Here is a 19,594-nt window from a genome sequence, read left to right as displayed (position 1 = left end):
TAGTATAGTTTTGCTATCTATTTCTTCCTGTAACTCCCTTAACTTCTCCTCTAAGAATTTGGATGCTATACCACTTGGAGCATATATGCTTAGTAATGAAATTGCTTATTGTCTGTGGTGCCTATTAGCAGGATATAGTTTCCTTTCTTATCACTTTTGATTAGATCTATTTCTGCTTTTACTTTGTCTGAGATTAGTATTGCTACCCCTGCTTTTTTTACATCAACTGAAGCACAGTATATTCTGCTCCAACCTTTTACCTTTACCCTGTGTGTATGCCCCCATTTCAAATGTGTTTCTTGTAAACAATATAATGTTGGATTATGGTTTTTAATCCATTCTCTTTTTTATGGGAGAGTTCATCCCATTCACATTCACAGTTATGATTACTATCTGTGCCTTCCCTCCATCCCCTTTCCCCCTTTTATGCTTTTAGTTCTCCTTTCTCCCATCCCCTCCACAGTTGTTTTAATTTTTGACCACAGCCTCCCTCAGTCTTCCCTCCCTTCTTTCAGGCCCCCCCTCCCTTTTAATCCCTTTTTCCCTTACTATGTCTTTCCTCCCTTTTACCCTCCCCTCCCTTTTCTTTCCCTCCTCCCCTCCTACTGCCTGTAGAGCTAGTTAGATTTCTTTACTTAACTGAGTTTGTTGTTCCCTCCTTGAACTCAATCAGATGAGAGTAATTTCAAACAATGCTCATCTCCCTCCCCTCTGGTCCCTCTACTGTAATATATTTTTGTGTCTCCTCCTGTGATGTAATTTATCTTTTTCTGACTCTTCCCTTTCACATCTCCCATTACAATCCCTTTGCACTCTTAAATCACATTTTTATCATGATATCATTTATCCTGCTCCCTTTGTCTATGTATATCCCTTTTATATATCATAATAAATATACAATTCTCAAGATTAAGAAGTATCATCTTCCCTTATAGATATGTAAACAGTTTGCCCATACTGAATAACAAATTTTTTTCCCCTGTTTACCTTTTGATGCCTCTCTTGAGACTTGTGTTTGAAGATTAAATTTTCTACTGAGTTCTGGCCTTTTCATCAGGAAGGTCTGGAAATCCATTATTTCATTGAATCTCCTTGCCTGAAATATTATGCTCAACTTTGCTGGGTAATTGATTCTTGGTTGTAGTCCCAGCTCCTCTGCCTTACGGAATATGGTATTCCAATCCTTCCAGTCTTTTAATGTAGAAGCTGCAAGGTCCTGTGTGATCCTGACTAGCTCCTTGATATTGGAATTGTTTCTTTCTGGCTGCCTACAGTATTTTCTCCTTCACTTGATAGTTCTGGAATTTAGAAACAATATTTCTTAGTATTTTTATTTGGGATCCCTTTCAGGAAGTGAGTGGTGGATTCTTTTGATGACAATTTTGCCCTCTGGATCTGGGACTTCTGGGCAGTTTTCCATGATGATTTCTTGGAAGATATTTTCCACACTCTTTTATTCATCATAACTTTCTGGTGGACCAATAATTTTTAGGTTTTCTCTCCTGGATTTCTTTTCCAGGTCAGTTGTTTTTCCAGTTAGATATTTTACATTTTCTTCTATCTTTTCATTCTTTAGATTCTGTTTGACTGAGTCTTAATTTCTTATAGAGTCATTAGCTTCGAATTGCCTGTTTCTAATTTTTATCAAATTGTTTTCTTCAGTTAACTTTTGCATCTCCTTTCCCATCTGTCCAGTTGTTCCTTTTAAGGAGTTATTTTCTCCAGTGTACTTCCTTTTCCATTTGTCCAATTTTTCCTTTTAAGGTCTTCTGTAATTTCTTTTGTCATATTTTTAAAATCATTGGTCAGTTTTTATTCTATTTCTCTAATTTGGCTTTTAAAATCCTTCTCGAGCTCTTCCAGGAATGCTCTTTGTGCTTCAGATCATCAGTTCATATTCCCTTCTGAAGTTTCAGATGGGAGTACAGTCTCAATGCTGACCTCTTTGGTATTCGTTTTTTTGATCCTTGTCCCCATAGAAAGATTCTATGGTCTTTTCTTTTCTGCTTTTCTTGTTACTCATGATTATCACCCTTTTCCTGGCTTTTAAAATAGATCTCTGCATCTGGGGCACAGTGGGCTCTGTTCTACAGATCTTGTGCCTAAATCTTAAGCTTTGTGTGTTGTGGCCTCTACTTCTTTCAGCTGGAAGCTAAAATGCTGTAGCTTATCTGGTACTGAGCTAGCTAGTGTTGGAAAGCAGAAGCCAGGTGAAGTCTTTTTGGGTTTTCCTGGAGTTACCCTGGAACTTGCTGTATTAAGTGTGGGGGAGGAGTGATCTGACCACAGGACGTCTCCTCTGCTGAGCTAGAGCATAGGCAAGCTCATCATTTGGTGATCCCATCTGCACTACTGTCTTCCCAGTTCCTCTGGTGTGCTGAGGCATACTTGGGGTCCTGATTTAGCAGTTGCGGGCTTCAGCCCCCTGTTTGCCAAGGTGGGGCTGAGTGGGACAGCTCTGGTCCTGCACTGGTCCCCTTCAACCACAGCAAGAAGGACCCTCCTTAACGATTTTCCTAGTCTCTTGTGCTGAGAGACTATTTACCCCTTCTGCTGCTCTCGCTGTTCTAGGATTTTTCCTGAGGAGATATTCTTTGGGCTCTTCAAGGTCAACAAGGGGAGGGAGATAGCAATTCCCAATCATTCCACCATCTTGGCTCCTGGAAGTCTCAATCTTTCTCCTTATTAGAGTAGTCAGAAGGAATATATATAAACAGGGTACAGGTATGTTTGTTGAGTATGAAGGGATGATATCTAAAAAATAAAATTAAGGGGTGAGAGAGGAATGTACTAGGAGAAAGAGAAAGAAGTAGAATGAGGTAAATTATCTTACATAAAGGAGGCAAGAAAAGCTTTTACAGTGGAGAAGAAGAAGGGGGAGGTGAGAAAGAGTGAGTGAACCTTACTCTCTCATCAGAAATGGCTCAAAGAAGGAATAACATACACACTCACTTGGGTATAGAAATCTGTCTTACCCTACAGGAAAGTAGGGGATAAGAGAAGGTGGGGGGGGAAGGAGAAAGAAGGGAGAGCAGAGTAGGGAAGTGGTAGTCAGAAACCCTTTTGTGGCAGCACAGGCTGAAGGAGAGAGAGAATAGAATAAACAATGTCAGGGGGTGGGGAAAGAATGGAGTACAGTTAGCACTAGTAACTGAAAAAAAAAATTTGAAGCAAGTTTCTCTGATAAAGACCTCATTTCCCAAACATAGAGAGAACTGAGTCAAATTTATAAAAATAAGGGCCATTCCCCAACTGATAAATTATCAAAAGATATGTTCAGTATTCAGATGAAGTTATCCAAGCTATCTATAGCCATATAGAAAAATACTCTCACCCTTGGTTTGAGAAATATAAATTTAAAACAATTTGGAGGTACTACCTAATACCTGTTAGTTTGTGTAATAGGACAGAAAAGATAAGTGACAAATGTTGGAGGGGATGTGGGAAAAATGAGACACTAATGCATTGCTGGTGGAGTTGTGAACTGATTTACGTATTCTGAAGAAAAATTTGGAACCACTACTAGGTCTATATCCCAAAAGAGATAAAAAACAAAAAGTAAAAGGACTTATATGTACAAAATTATTTATAGCAGCTCATTTCTGGAGGCAGAGAATTAGAAATTGAGGGGATGTGCCCATCAAATGAGGAATGGCTGGACAAGCTGTGGTATGTGATTATGATAGGATAACAAATGATGAGCAGAATGCTCTCAGAAAAACTTGAAAATACTTGCATGAGCTGATGCAAAGAGAGATGTATTGTGTACAAATAACAGCAATGTTTTAAGATATTCAGCTGTGAATGACTTAGCTCTTCTTAGCAATACAGTAATCCAAGACAACTCTGAAGAATGTGTAATGAAAAATGCTATCCATTCCCAGAGAAAGAACTGATGGTGTCTGAATGCAGATTGAAACATACTTTTTTTAACTTTATTTTTCTTGAGTTTTTTCTTGTCTTTGTTTTCTTTTACAACATGATTATTATGGATATGTTTTACATGACTACACATGTAAAACCTATATTGAACTGCTTGTCTTCTCAATGAAGTGGGTTGGGGAGGAACAAAAGGGGAAAATTTAGAACTCAAAGTTTTAAAAATGATTGTTAAAAATTGTTTTTACTTGTAACTGGGAAAAATAAAATACTAAAAATATTAATTAGTTAAAAAAAAAAAGAAAGGAAAGAAAAAAAGGGAGAGGAGAGTGTCATGATCAGACCTTCACTTGAGACATCATTTTGGCAGCTAAGTTTAAGATGGACTGCGATGGAAAGAGACTTAAGACAGGGAGACCAATCAGAAGCCTTTTGTAATAGTCTACGTATCAAATAATGAAGGCCTGTAACAGAGTGGTTGCTGTGTCAGAGTAGACAAAAGGGCCTATTCTGGAGATATTGCAAAGGTAGAATCCTCAGGACTTAGCTAGATTGGATATGAGGCATGAGGAGTCAAGGATGACACTTAAGTTGCAGGCCTGGGTGAACTGAAGGATATTATTACTCTCCAGAGTTATAGGAAAGACAGGAAGTGAGAAGAGCTTGGGGGAAAAAATAATGAGTTAATTTTGGGCATGTTGAGTTTAAGATGTGGGTGGGATGTCTATTCAAAATGCCCAATAAGCAGTTAGAAATGTGAAATTAGAGGTCAGGAGAAAGGTTAGAACTAGATAAATAAATCCGAGAATCATTTGCATAGAGATGATAAATGAATGCATATGGACTGATGAAATCACCAAGTGTGATAATATAGAGGGAAAGAAAAGAGGGCCAAATAAGGCTATGATTTCAACTCACTGCATCAACTTTGCTAATACTCACAGACCTCCTGACAATTAAGTGACTCCATGTAAAGTATACATCACTCAGACTTTCCCACTATGTTGTTGAGCAGCAACAATTCAGACTATTGTCACACTAGAGACAGAGAACTGAGAGCTATTGCAATTTTCCTAAGATTTTGTGATTGGAGACTGCCAAAAGGCACAAGCTACTTCAGCCTGGGTCTCTATTTGGATTGCCTGGAACTGGAAGTGAAAAAACTGAGACCAGTGTTATGTAGACAAGTTAGTCCCCAGCACGGATGCAGGGGTCTTATCTATGGAACACCCCAATACAAAATATTTCAGGGAGTACCAGAGACTGTCACCTATCGTATTTCTGGATGGATTAGAGAATCAAGGTTGGTGAGACTGACCTAACTTCCTGCACTTCCCCTGCCTTTCCTTACTTAGAATCACTCAGAGATGTTTGAGTGAGTATGGTTGAGAAATCTTCTCACTGTACCTAAAGAATGAGAATGTTAATTGGGAGAAAATTGAGGAGATGGGCAGATGTCTCCATGTAGAAGTGTAAGTTTTTGTTTCATTGTCTCTTCAGGAAATTATGTGGCTAAAGTGTGTTGATTCCCTTTATCCTATGAAATTTGTGTTCATTTCATAAAGAATCTTTTCTATACATGGAATAGGCAGCAGAGCCGTAGACTTCATATTTTTAATATTTATGAATGAAATTTATATCATCTCTTAGATAAGTTCATAACATCACTTACATAGATTTCAAACTGCTTCCCATTGGCATACTGTACATAGTGGTGTGTGAGATTCTCTGACCATATCCCTGACCTGATGGCTTGAGTGTAGTGCCACTGGATAGACAGTTGGAATATTATACCCCTCCATGTCACTATGGACATACTACCTTTCTGTACATTTAATAGAGTTTGTACACAAACCAATTTGGACTATTTAAACTACTTCAAATGCTCCAAGGGTCACTTAATGCAGGAAATACCTCAAGGAGCTCAGTTCAGTTCCTTTCTTACTTTCATCTCTAATATGTTATTTGACTTCATAAATTCAATGTACTTTTCCTTATAGAAGGTTATCTTTATTAGATCCCTTCAGTAGTTTACCTGATAGGTAAAGGCTATAAAACACATGGAAATATTCCAGGAGTAAAAATTTTAATGTCAGAATTACTATCCTAATTCCTTAGAGCTGTTAACATTTCAGCTATAAGATCCATACATGTAGGTCAGATACACATGTATACTGTAATTTAAAAGAATGCTCAATTTTCTAGGTTCATTAGCCTGCCATAATTATATGGGCTACATTTCTCTTTCAGCAATACACAATATATAGCAAGTGATGAAAAGTAAGTTACATTTAATAAAAATAGAATAATTAGAAAACAAACATTCTTCATTTACTAGTAATCCTCATGAAAAGAAAACTATTTTCCTCTTTCCTTTTCACAGCAATTAACTAACAGTTCAGTCATCATTTGTAGCTAACAACCAGCTACTTGGGGTTTATTGCTTTAGGCAGTGATTTTCATGTTCACACACCAAATTCTTAAATAAAATAAAAGAAGCCTTTGCTTCTATGTCTAATACCTCCCTCGCTCCATTGGACTTGGCATTAAAATATATTTACTCTTCACCAGGAATCTTGACCTCAGCCAGAATTGACATGTATCAAATATTTTGCATTTTATAATTCATGAAAAGTAGATCTTAAATGATGGGTTTTTAAACTTCTAATGATCAGAATAGGTGTTGAAAAAAAAAGTGTGCAAACCAAAACAAAAAAAGATTGTAAATGTGCTACTCAATCAATGCCATCCCAGAAGATAATACACATATTGACTTTGCTTTGTATTCCTCATCCTACATAAGCAGATATATTTATACTCCCTCAAAGTATGCAGATTATAACCCACAGACTAGCTATGGGATCATGGGAAGACCATTTCACCCTTCAGTATCCCAGGCAACTCTTTTTTTAAAATTATTTTATTTGTTTTCAGTGTTCTACAGTCAGTTCTATATATCTTAGATTTTTTCCCCTACCTCCATCTTCTTCCCCCCTTCCTCTCCACTCCCTCCCTGAGACAGCATGCAATCTTTTAAAGGTTCTACCCATACATTCCTATTAAATATATTTTCACCTTAGTCATATTGCATAGAAGAATTAAAATGAATGGGAGAAACCATAAAACTAAACAAAAGAAAGCATAATACAAGAGAAAATTATCTGCTTCATTCTGTAATCCAGTTCCATAGTTTTTTCTCTGAATGTGGAAGGCATTTTGCCTCAGGAGTCCATTGGAAATTTTTTAGGTCCTTGCATTGCTGTGAAGGACTAAGTCTACCAGAAAAATTCCTCATACACTGGTTTTTGCTGTGTATAAAGTTCTCCTGGTTCTGCTCCTTTCACTCAGCATGAGATCATATAAGTCCTTCCAGGCCTCTCTGAAGTCTTCCTGTTCATCATTTCTTATAGCACAACGGTATTCCATTACATTCATATACCACACCTTGTTCAGCCATACCCCAATTAATGGGTATTCCCTTGATTTCCAGTTTTGGGCACCAGAAAGAGAGCTGCTATAAATATTTTTGTACATGTGGGACCCTTTCCCATTTTTATGATCTCTTTGGGATACAGTCCAGACAACACTAACTTACAGACAGTTACTGATCTGAAACAATGGAGAGTGTTTGCACGCTGGAACCTTCCCTATATTGATGATATCACAGATATGAACCAAAAAAAGAAAATTAATCCTATTATGTTACATGATTATAAAGCAAATATTATCTCTGAAGAACTTAAGTGGAGGATCATCCAGAGGACATTGGAGAGTACATGGTCGGCATGAATAGGCTATTGCACATAATAAATGAAGTATTACATAGGAGAAGTAGTATAAATAATTGATCAAATAGCAGGAATTTATTAAATAGCTACTCTGTGCCAGACACTGTACTAGCTTTTGATGATATAAAGAATGAAACCATCCCTAGTCTCAGAAAAAATGTATTAACTAGAAAAAGATGGGCTGCTCATGTAACAAGAAGGAGGAATAGATAAAGGCAACCTGCATGCTTGAGTGGTAGCCACAGAATATCAAAATATCCTTAGGAAGACGACAGTACTTTGGGTGGACTCTCTGTGAAAGATTTACTAAGACAATGTGGACAAGAGTCAGAATTGGCAACCATGTATAGGTGAAGTCAGCATTGTTAGAAGGAGTACCCACATCAGTGACATCAAAAAGTTTTAGTGTTTTATTTTTAAATAAACGTTTATTTAAGGAAGAAGCTTGGGATCATTAAAAGTGTACTGTGCAATTTCTCATAGGCAGTCCAACTCACCCACTTCTCATCTCCATGTAGAGTACCAAACAGATTAATAATCACTATTTGATGGTGTAATTTGAGATCTGGTTTCTGCCTTTTTATTTTTTATAATTTCCTTTGGTGCTCTTGGCTCTTTGTTCTTCCATACAAATTTTGGTATGATTTTGTGTTACTCTATAAGGTTTGCCATTGGTATTCTAATCAGTATAATATTATAACTACCAATTCAACTGGAAAGTATAAGCCAAGTTCTTCCTTTGCTTCTGTGAAAAAAAAAATTAAAACTGTTTTATAGTTAACTTTAAGTACTGCATATGTCTTGAGAATTTAATTCCCAGAAATTTGGTATATTTTTCATTATTATAAATAGTAATTGTTTCTTCTACTTTTTCTGATTTTTTTTTTATTGTTGCTCTATAAAAATCCTGATGATGAGAAAGAGGCAGAACTTGCCCTCACTGGATGCTAGTCCCCATTCTTACTGGGGGTGTTTGCTATACATTAGTACCCTGCCTCAGTTCTCTGTTCCTTACTTCTTTTGCTGAACATTTTTGATTTGCGGTTTATCCATATTCTTCACAAATAGTTTGGGGGATGGGGGTAGGAAAGAAGACTGAAAAGTTGATTTCTGCTGCCTGTTGCCACAGAATAGTGAGGTGGGAGAGAGTGAGGTCAGAATTTGAGCCCGCAGAAGCTATAGCTATAACAAAGGAATTGCTGAGTAGATCTCAGATCTCCTGACTCTCATTGAGTCTTAGCTATCTCTCTCAGCTTAGAAAGATGTAGGATTCTTAACTCAGTAAGGAGGCCATGAAATTCAATTATATGTAACAATCCCAAGTGCTGTTATGATGCCTCTTTCTCACCCCTAAAGTCACTTAGGAAAGGGACTGAAGCCAGTGGAAAGTGAATTCCACTACAAAGGAGGAGGCTGAGACAACTTTGAAGTCCAGTCCTCAGGGATCCACCATCAAAAGGGAGTATGTCAGAAAGTCAGGAATTGGTAATATAAGGGAAAAAATACTGAAATTACCTAAGATCATGGGAGGAAGAAAACACATTTAAAGTCCTTGAACACAAGCACATAAATCAACAAGGAAGATTAATAACAGAGGAAAAGTGATCTCCAACACTTCTTTAAAAAAGCCCAAACATCTCTGCATAAATATTGCAACACCAAAGAAAATTAATCAGTCCCTAATGAGGCAGAGGACTCTGTGAATTCCCAAGAGAGGATGGACCCCAGTAGGATGTTCCCAAATACCAAGAGAGAAATATGAATTGGGAAAGCAGAATTTTTGGCCTGCACAACTGAAATAACCGACAGAATATGAACAAAACGAAAAATTATTGGGAATACAAATGTATAGAAGTGAAGGATAATCTTGAATAAAAAAGAAGAAAAGCAAAAATGCAATAATGTTAAAAAAAACACATGATCTCTCTACAACAAAACATTGATCTCAAAGACAGGATGCATTGAAACAGCTTAAGGATCATGAATCTCCTAGAAGAAGATAACAAATGAAAAAACCTGAGCACCATACTGCAGGAAATAATACAAGAAAAACTACTCAGAACTTGTAAACGCAGAAAACAAAATGCCAATCAAGAGAATCCTCAGATTGCCTCTTGGGCAGGGCAGGAAGTAGGGGAGAAATATGCCGAAAATGTGGGTGCCAAGTGCTTAAAATATTTGGTTGAAATACATTTCCTGTGTCATCACAATGTTTGTTCTGAGAAAGCATAACCAAAATTTGAGTTTGTCACTACTTTCTGCCATCATAGTATTAACACGTCGAAAGATAGCTGTAAATTCCTGTTCTTCTAGTAGTCATTAACCTGAATTTTTATTTTACTAGTATCTTGCCATTTATGTATTCATATGCTTAAATTTGCATAAAATTGTTTCTCAAAATACTTAAAATCCCTTAAAACCATAAATGTTGATTTTCTTCCTTTCTTTTTTATGCCAATTCTATCCAGAGGTCTCTTCATCTGAAGGAAGGTTATACTACAGTTGGTGAAGATTAAAATGCAGTAGCTTCATCTTTTCAAGCCATGAATGGAGATAATTGAAGCATAAGCCATGTGATGTTTATGTACACACTTATTTGGATGTGTCTGTAGTTTCTGGGGAAGAGGCTGGATGTGGATAGAATATTTCACAGTTTTATTTGAAGCAGAATAGACTAATGGAAAAGGACTGAATCGGGTACCTAGAGTTCCAGGTTTATATCCTGGATTTGCCACGAATTCATGGATGATTTTCTGTATGTAAAGGAATATTTCTTGTGGTGACACTAGCCGTTATCAAACTGATGATCAATCAGTTGATGTCCTTGAGTGTGTTTTCATTAGCTTTGTTAGGTGTGGAATATCTTAGCAATGAAAGAGAGTGAGAACTTTCTTGCATTGTTGATAAAAATTCACTTCTAAGTGGTTCATTTCATTCTAATCTACTATTTCTATCAAAGTTTGTAAGGTCCTACTGATACAGCCTGATTTTTTTTCCAATAAAAATTGTGTCTGTTTATCTTGCCCAGTCTTGTAGTACAGGGGCTGCTTGTGAGTCCAGTTCCTCTACTGATATCCACAGGGATTCTTGGCCCCTTGCTTCACCATACTGATGCTGAATGTAGTACAGACACCTGATTGGCATAGTCCTCTATACCTCAATCAGAACTCCCAAGGTCACCTTTCCAGGTAGCTGGGGATGGCAGGCATGCTACCATGCCAAGCCCATGATTTTTAATAAATTCTATATTTATTTCTCTCTTGTTCTTTATTTCTGAATTCAATTAATCATTTGTTTCTTCTGTAACCTTTTTACAATTGAGTAATGGACTTGAGAATTTGTTCAGTTCAGTTTAGGTAGACCTAAAATCCACACTCTTTTTAGTTCAAGTCTAACTCTCATTGAACAGTTAACAAAAGGAAATTTACTTTGCCCTAACACAGCCGGGATATGTAACAATGATACTGTGACACTCAGCTTCTCTATAAGCAGTCTTCCTCATCTCCATATGAAAATGTTTCTGCTAAGCAGGGAAAGAGGATATAGAGTTACCTCACATGGTCTTCAGAAATCTATCACTTCAGAGAGGGCCCTAGCTGCACATGAGTGGAACTTTTTATAAAAGCCATTAGGGGACTAAGAAACTTCATCAGGGAAACAGAGGCCAGTCAGGTCCTGAAGCTGTTTTGACTCCTTTTAGTAAAAACTTATCCCTTTTGCTAGAAGTAAGAAGAAGGCCTGGACCTAATCTGTGTGGTGGGGCTTGTAGATATGAGTCTTATCACAAATATTTTACTATGAACTTCCCTATTCCTAGGCATTTTTGCTATTTTCTAAACTAAAAACTTATAAAAATATCAAGACAATTTATTGAATATTATGCTTTTCTTAAAATGGCAAACTAAGTGACATAGTATATATAGAGCACTGAGCCTGGAAGCAAGAAGACCTGAGTTTCAGTATGACTTGAGACAGTGAGTAGGTGTGTGACCCTGGGCAAATCAGTGAACCTGTATCTGCCTCAGTTGCCTCAAATGTAAAATGGTTATACTAACAGCATCTACCCCACAGGGTTGTTGTGAATATTAAATGAAGTAATATTTGTAAAGAGTTTAGCACAGTGCCTGGAGCATAGTAAGTGCTATCTATGTTATTATTCTCTTTCTCCCATTTCCCTTCTGTTTTGCATCACCTTTTAAAAATTTGATCTACAAAATATATGTCAGGCAACCTGAGAGGAGAAATATCCTAGGTCTTTATTAATCTTTCCTACTGACCTTCTACCAATAAGAGAGACATTATGAGTTATTTTTCCACTAATATTGATGAATTGCCCTAAGCTGTATCCACATACTAACTTGTTATCGATGGGATACTTTTCTGAGACAGCTGACCATTGAGCGATAGAGATATCATCTCTAGCTGGGAAATAATTTATCTGAAAAGCTAAGTGGCCTGTGTAGTCATTATGTCTGTGCATTGTTGAGGTTGGCAAGATACTTTCTTCTGTGATCTGAAAAGTTTTTATTTCAAGCTCTTTCACTCAGGTTGCATAATGTATTATTCTGTTCACCCCACCCCCTTCAAAAGGAGATTTTGCTGCTTGAACATACCACAGAGCTTCTTCTGACTGGATGAGTGGCCTCACTCTGTGTGGCACAGATTCATCCCTCATGCACTTTCCTGTACTGATGACTACCCATTTTTAGATTATTCAGAAATCTTAACAGCTTTTAAACATTCCTAACATAATACTTACTGTAATCAATCCTACTTTTGTTTTAATGAACTACTTTGGCATTAATTCTTCTTTAGGATTTCCATCTAAAGTTGTGTTGAAGAATTGCTATTTTATGTAATCATATATTTCCAAAACACATGCATACACACGTCATATTTGTGTATCCATATGTACGTTTTCATGCAGAAAGAAATATGCACACAGCCGTATTTTAAAGCTAATGTCTTTGGCTGTTGTTTTGAAGTGGGGGGGGGGGAACAACAGAGAGGGGACTTTGATTTTGATGTTGTTTTATTTAAACAGAGTATTCATTGTCATACACACTTTGAAGAGTATGATGTTTAAAGAAATCACTTTTGCCTAAGAATATCATTTTTTTTCAGTAGTCAAAAACTTCTCACAGTGTTGTTATAAGACCACTGAAAGAAATGTAAACTTATTGAGAGTTTTTACCAACACTATTTTAGGATTTCTGAGTTTGAAGTTCTTAACTACATACTGGTTTAAATGATATTTAACTTTCCTAGATCTCTGAGATTATCGAGGTTTTTTATAATTACTATTTTAATTATCTTAATGGTATACATAAAACAAAACTGTATAAACTGCAGTTTTCTAAATAAGTTTAATGTGATTTTTTTTCTCCAGAACAGACTAGGATTACACAGAAACCCTGACTAATTTCCATTTTGGAAGTATGAAGAATAATATAGTTTTAATTCTGAGTCAGGCCATTATTTTAAGATCAGATATATTCCCTCAGTAAAAATGCCATTATATTGTCTTTATGCTGACATTATGGTAAATGAAGCTATCAGAATGGCTTTGGAGTTCAGCTGTCCTGGACCATAACAGAATGTCTAATTTGACTGTCAACTTTCCTCTTGTTTTTTAAAGTAATATTATAAAGTTCTGGGGGGGTTTTCTGTAAAACAAATTTGCTGTAATTGTTGCTATCCAAAAGGAAAAAACTTTCTGACTCAAAATTTTAAAAGGTCATCTAACAAAATCTTTTTTTAATTTTTTTAGTCCATATCTCACATCATGTGTAACTTCAGATTCAATGCTAACTGAGTGTCAGGTGGTATTTTTTTTTATGCAGGAGTTCTTTAAACCAGTATCATCATGGGTCCATTTCCTATTCATACTCTTTTGACAACTTGTAAGGTACAAAGCTGTATAAGCTAGACTGGTTACAGTATAGAAGTGAAAGAAAACCCTCAGGGGATGAAAAATATTTAAAATAAATTATACTAGAAGTATGTGAAAGAGAAACTAAAAGTAATGGAATATATTTTAAGCATTATCTAGGCTTTTCAAATGTATGTTATTTAATGCTTGAAAATCACTAGAAATATATTGGAAACAATAATTTTTATTTTTATCAGTTAGAAACTGCAATAACAAAAAAATTAACTTAGATTAAGTCAGAAGTTTTCACTGTTTACATGTCTATCTTCAACCACAGTAGCTAATCTGACTATACAGAAGAGGAATCTCTAACATAAAAATCTTAAGTTTGCTCTTATTAATGAAAAGTTTTTACAGTTGTGCTGTGTTTGATAATATGAAATATCCTATGTTAACTTAGTGGAGGAGGAAGCTTGAAACTGTTGCTTCCACTCAGAGGCCACATGGTGTAGTGGAAAGAATGCTAGAATTAGGAAATATCTGAATTTAAATGACACCTGACACTAAGTAAAGTGTTTGGTTCTGAGCTAGTCACCTGTATCTAAACTTCATTTTTCTTATTTGTCCCTCTACACATATTTCCTCTTCCCTGCCTCCTTGCTGCCTAGCAAAATGGCATTACTTATCCTTAAATCTTGTTTATTTGCAATCTGTACTTTTATATTGTATTCTGTCTCCAGATAAAAATAATCTTATTTTCTTTGTATTTTGAGAGTGTTTGCTCTAAATTTGTGAACCATATTTTGAGGGAAGAGCAGGATAGAACTTCTAGACAAATAGCCCTAGATTGAACTTTAAATTGTATTGAAGTCTTCTCTCTCTCTCTCTCTCTCTCTCTCTCTCTCTCTCTCTCTCTCTCTCTCTCTCTCTCTCTCTCTCTCTCTCTCTTCTCTTTCTCTCTCTCTGTTATACACAGTCACACACACACACACACATATACACACACACTGTCTCTGTGTATATGACTGTCTCTCTGTCTCTCTCTCCCACCCCTCTGCCCCTCTCTCTCTTTCCCTGTCTCCATCCAACCCCTCTTTCCTTCTCTTCCTCTCACTCTTTTCTCTACTGTTCTCACTCTTATTACCCCTTCTTCCTCTCCCCACCCCCCAAGCAGCAACTTTAAAAGCATTTGGTAAACCTGAAAGTAATAGCAATTATTCATATTTATCTTCTACCCTATCAGCAGCCCTGTGAGGGCAAACATTATTATCATCCTTTGCAGATGAGGGGACTGATCTACTTTGTGCATTCAACTAGTAAGCCAGGACTTGAATTTGGGTCTCCTAACATGAAGATCAGAGTTGTTTCCATGACATTGTGCTACTTCCCTGCTGGTTTTTTTGTGTTATTATCTTGTATTTAGGATTTTCCCATAATTGCTTCTTGTAATGAGACAAGAAAGATATCTCAAAATATTAAGATTTTATCTGCCTTGAACATTAGTATGACATTTTCATATTTTATTTTTTATAAGTAATAGTTTAAAACTGAAACTGTCAAATGTTACACGAAAGGAAAATTTAGTGACTACTATGGTATGTCTATATATAATATTGGTCCTTTTTAAATGAAAAAATAAGACTGGATTTACTTCTGAAGTCTGCCATAAAGCTAAACCTGTTAAGATTTTTTTTCAATTCATCCATTCATGTCTATGATGACCATAAAAGTTATTTTCTCTGTTGTTGAATGGGCATATCATATTGGCTATCAAAGTTTGCAATTATAACTTTTCTTTTCCAGATTTATTCCTTACTACAATATCAAGTTCCAGTACCTCTCAATTTGAGATATGGGAAAATAAGGTAAGAAATCTTTAAAAGTTGGGCCTTTCAAAACCATGACTTGCAGCAAAAGCACATAACTAAAGGAAATATAATCAAAGTAATCAGCGTCGCATTGGTTTCAGAAATAAATAGAACAGACATTAAGAGCCTGTAGTTGCATTGTTGCATTCAAACTGCTGAAAGAAATGATTCACTCAGCATCAATTCCTCTGCAGGTTTTTAGCGCAACTGCCAATTAAACCAATCAGTCTACCCTAATGTGCATGTTAACAGGGTTCCTGCAGTGTTGTCAGCTGTTCTGAGAGGTTACTGTCATTTAATTTGTCAGCATGATGGTTTATGAAGAAAAATCTTTTTAAGGGACTAATTTCCCTTCCTTGCCTTCAGGCTTATATATTTTTAGTCTGGTTTAAACATGACTAAAAGAAATTAGATTTAGATATGAGCTTACTTCTAAGTTGACTGGATTGAATTGTTTCTCCTAGTAAAATGTGTTTCTGAACTTTATCTTAAAAAAACTACCCAAATTGGGATTTTGGGGGGTGTGATTTTTAGATATCATAAAAGAATAATTCCTCACAGGCAGACTGAAGCCTTTAAGGTAGAAACAAGATGTCTTACTTTCCTAAATTTCAATTAATTTCAACTTAAGTAATCCTGTATTTCATCTAAATTGGTCCCATGGTCCTTATTGTTTTACCAGTAGAGTAACTAAAAGAGGGGCAATAAGATTTATCAAAAATAAATAACTCCTTTTTTTATATTTTACCACACCCTTGTGCAATGTCTTAAATGTAGTAGGTGTTCAGTAAACATTTATTGATTTGTTGGTTTTAAGAAGTTTTACAAATAAGGTTAGAGACTGTATAGTAAGTTGGCAATTATAAACGTTCCCCTCATCAACTGAGTACACTAATGTGGGGAGACATCCATTAGAAACCATTTTTTAAACCCAGGATTTAATCTTTTTATCCAAATAGAAAGAGAAATGAACATGTCACGTTGAATATTACTCCTGTAAATTCAACATGAAAAAAGAAAATCCTTGAATGTAAAGTACAGTGATGCTAGGCTTCATATTTGTGTTCATTCATTCATCAAACATATATTAAGCACCTATTTACTATACATATAAATATATTATATGTATGTATATTTATACACATATATATAGATGATTGGGCTGACAGAGGTAAAATTGAAATTAAACAACTTTTCTCATGGAGCTTACTGTTCAACTTTGAAATATATAAATAAAAACACATGATTTGAATGTGCACAGTTTTTAATCTTTTATTAAATTATGTGACAAAATAATAAAAAGTGATTCCTTATAGGCTGCATAGTTTAACTTCTAGGATAGTAGAGTGCAAGAAATAAAGATGTGTGTATTAGAAAAATAAATTCTTCAATTATTCATTTATCAAATAAAATCTTATACTATGAGTAAAATTATGTCCCCCATATATATATATATATATATATATATATATATATATATATATATATATGTATATAGTTTAATACATATATCTTAACATATATTGGTATAGAGTCATGCACCTATGTTATTAATTTCTAGGATTGTAAAGTGCAAGAAATAAAGATCAGTATAATAGAAAAACAAATTCTTCAATTATTCATTTATCAAATAAAATCTTATACTATGTGTATAATTATGTCCCCATATATATGTATATATATATAGTTCAGTACATATATCTTAACTTATATGTTGCTATAAAATCATGACCCATAGTACCAGTAGAATAACATTTCTATTTTGTTCATTTATATTTTCATATGACAATATTCTATCCTCAACCCACTTTTTTTTTCTCCTTTTCATCTCTTTTTTGGTCATCTTATGACTTCAATTATCATCTATATGCCCTCAAATCCAAAGTCCCTGTCTCTCCTCCAATTTCTACTCACAACTTCACTCCAATATTTCCAGTTCTGTTGGTTATATCCACTTGAATCATCTATGAGATTTCAAACTCAACTTATCCAAAATTGAAGTCATTATCTTTCACATTTTTTCATTCATCATTTTCACATTTCCTCTTCCTGAAAATTCACCTTCTTTTAACATACTTTTTATCTTTTTCAGACACCTACCTCATAAGCTTAGAGTCATCTTATTCCTCCCAATCCCTCACCCCACATAGCCATTCACTTGCTAAGTCCTGTCACCCTTCTCTCTCAGCAAAAGACCACCTCTTGATTGAGAAAATTGAAGATACCAACTGAAATCTCCCTTCCTCTTCTCACTATCTCAAAATCCCTTGACATCATTCCTACTTTCTCCTCCATTTTTGCCGATCTCTGACAATGAAATGTCCCTTCTCCTTGTCAAACCAACCTCTCTACATATGGCCTTGATCCTATCCCCTGCTTTCCTCCATAACATATTGCAGTTTTAAACATCCCCTCTCTCTCATCTTCAACCTCTCCCTATCCCTTCATTCCTTCCCTACTATTTTCAAATGTGCCTAAGTCTTCCTCATTAAAAAACCCTCACAAGACTCCCCCATCCCTTTAAGCTATTCCTTTATATTTCTGCTATCTTTCTCAGTCAAACACCTAGAAAAACAGTCACTGCCTCACTTTTTCTCCTCTCACTTCTCAGATCTTGCCAATCTGACTGGCTTCTGATCTCATCATTCAATTGAAACATCTCTCTCCAAAATTACCAGTAATTTCTTTTTCTTTATTTTATTTTTATTTTTTAAATCTTTTTACTAATTTTTTGAGTTCCATATTTTCTCCCCATCTCTCTTTCCCCTACCCCAAGACAGCATACATTCTGATTACCCTTTCCCCCAATCTTCCCTCCCTTCTATCACCCCCTCCAACCCCTGTTTTCCTGTAGGGCAAGATAGATTTCTATACCCCATTGCCTGTATATCTTATTTCCCAGTTGCATGTGAAAACAATTTTTAATGTTTGTTTTAAAAACGTTGAGTTCCAAATTCTCTCCCTTCTTCCCTCCCCACCTACCCTCAAATAATTTGATATAGGTTATGCATGTGTAGTCATGCAAAACTCTTCCATAATAGTCATGTTGTGAAAGACTAACTATATTTCGCTCTATCCTATCCTGCCCCCCATGTATTCTATTCTCTCCTTTGAACCCTGTCCCTTCTCAAAAGTGTTTGCTTCTGATTAACCCCTTCCCCAATCAGCCTTCCCTTGTATCATCCCGTTACCTTTATCCCTTTTCCCCCTACTTTCCTGTAGGGTAAGATAACTTTTTATAACCAGTTGTCTATGTTATTCCCTCCTTAAGCTAAATCTGAAGAGAATCAGATTCACTCATTCCCTCTCACCTCATCCTCTTCCCATCCCTTGTAAAAAGCTTTTTCTTGCCTCTTTTGTGTGAGATAATTTACCCCAATCTGCTTCTCCATTTCTCCTCCTCTCACCCTTTAATTTTATTTTTTAGACATCATACCTTCATATTCAACTTTCCCTGTGTCTTCTGTGTATGTATATTTTTTAGACAGCATACCTTCATATTCAACTTTCCCTGTGTCTTCTGTGTATGTGTATATATATATATATATATATATATATATATATATATATATATATATATATATATATATATATATATATATATATACACACATACATACATACAAATTTCCATGTAGGAATGTGAACAATTCAACTTTAGTAAGTCCCTTATGATTTCTCTTTCCTGTTTACCTTTTCATGCTTCCCTTGATTCTTGTATTTAAAAGTTGAATTTTCTACTCAGCTCTGGTCTTTTCATCAAGAATGCTTGAAAGTCCTCTATTTCATCGAATGTCCATGTTTTTCCTCTGAATTCTTATACTCCATTTTGCTGGATAGGTGATTCTTGGTTGGAATCCTAGCTGCTTTGCTCTCTAGAATATCATTTTCCAAGCCCTCCAGTCCTTTCATGTAGGCACAGCTAAATCTTGTGTTATCCTGACTCTGGCTGTACCATACTTGAATTGTTTCTTTCTGGCTGTATGCAATATATTCTCTTTGACCTGGGAACTCTAGAATTTGGCTAGAATATTCCTGGCAGTTTTCATTTGGGAATCTCTTTCAGGAGGTGATGAGTGGATTCTTTCCATTTCTATAATGCCCTCTTAAAAGATGATGTCTAAGCTCTTTTTATGATTGTGACTTTTAGGTAGTCCTATAATTTTCAAATTATCTCTCCTGGACCT

At 35.6% G+C, this 19,594-nt stretch overlaps 1 protein-coding gene across 1 annotated transcript in view; it reads left to right on the top strand.

The window, feature by feature from the left end:
• ITFG1 (integrin alpha FG-GAP repeat containing 1) overlaps positions 1–19,594 on the top strand; it is a 281,571-nt gene that overhangs the window by 87,222 nt on the left and 174,755 nt on the right. The window contains exon 7 of the mRNA XM_072632138.1: positions 15,343–15,404. Coding sequence (XP_072488239.1) covers positions 15,343–15,404 — 62 coding nt within the window. The remainder of the gene's footprint in view (positions 1–15,342; positions 15,405–19,594) is intronic.

The sequence above is a fragment of the Notamacropus eugenii genome, chromosome 1 (assembly GCF_028372415.1).
Source record: "Notamacropus eugenii isolate mMacEug1 chromosome 1, mMacEug1.pri_v2, whole genome shotgun sequence".
NCBI lineage: Eukaryota > Metazoa > Chordata > Mammalia > Diprotodontia > Macropodidae > Notamacropus > Notamacropus eugenii.
This window is presented reverse-complemented; position numbering and strand designations above follow the sequence as displayed.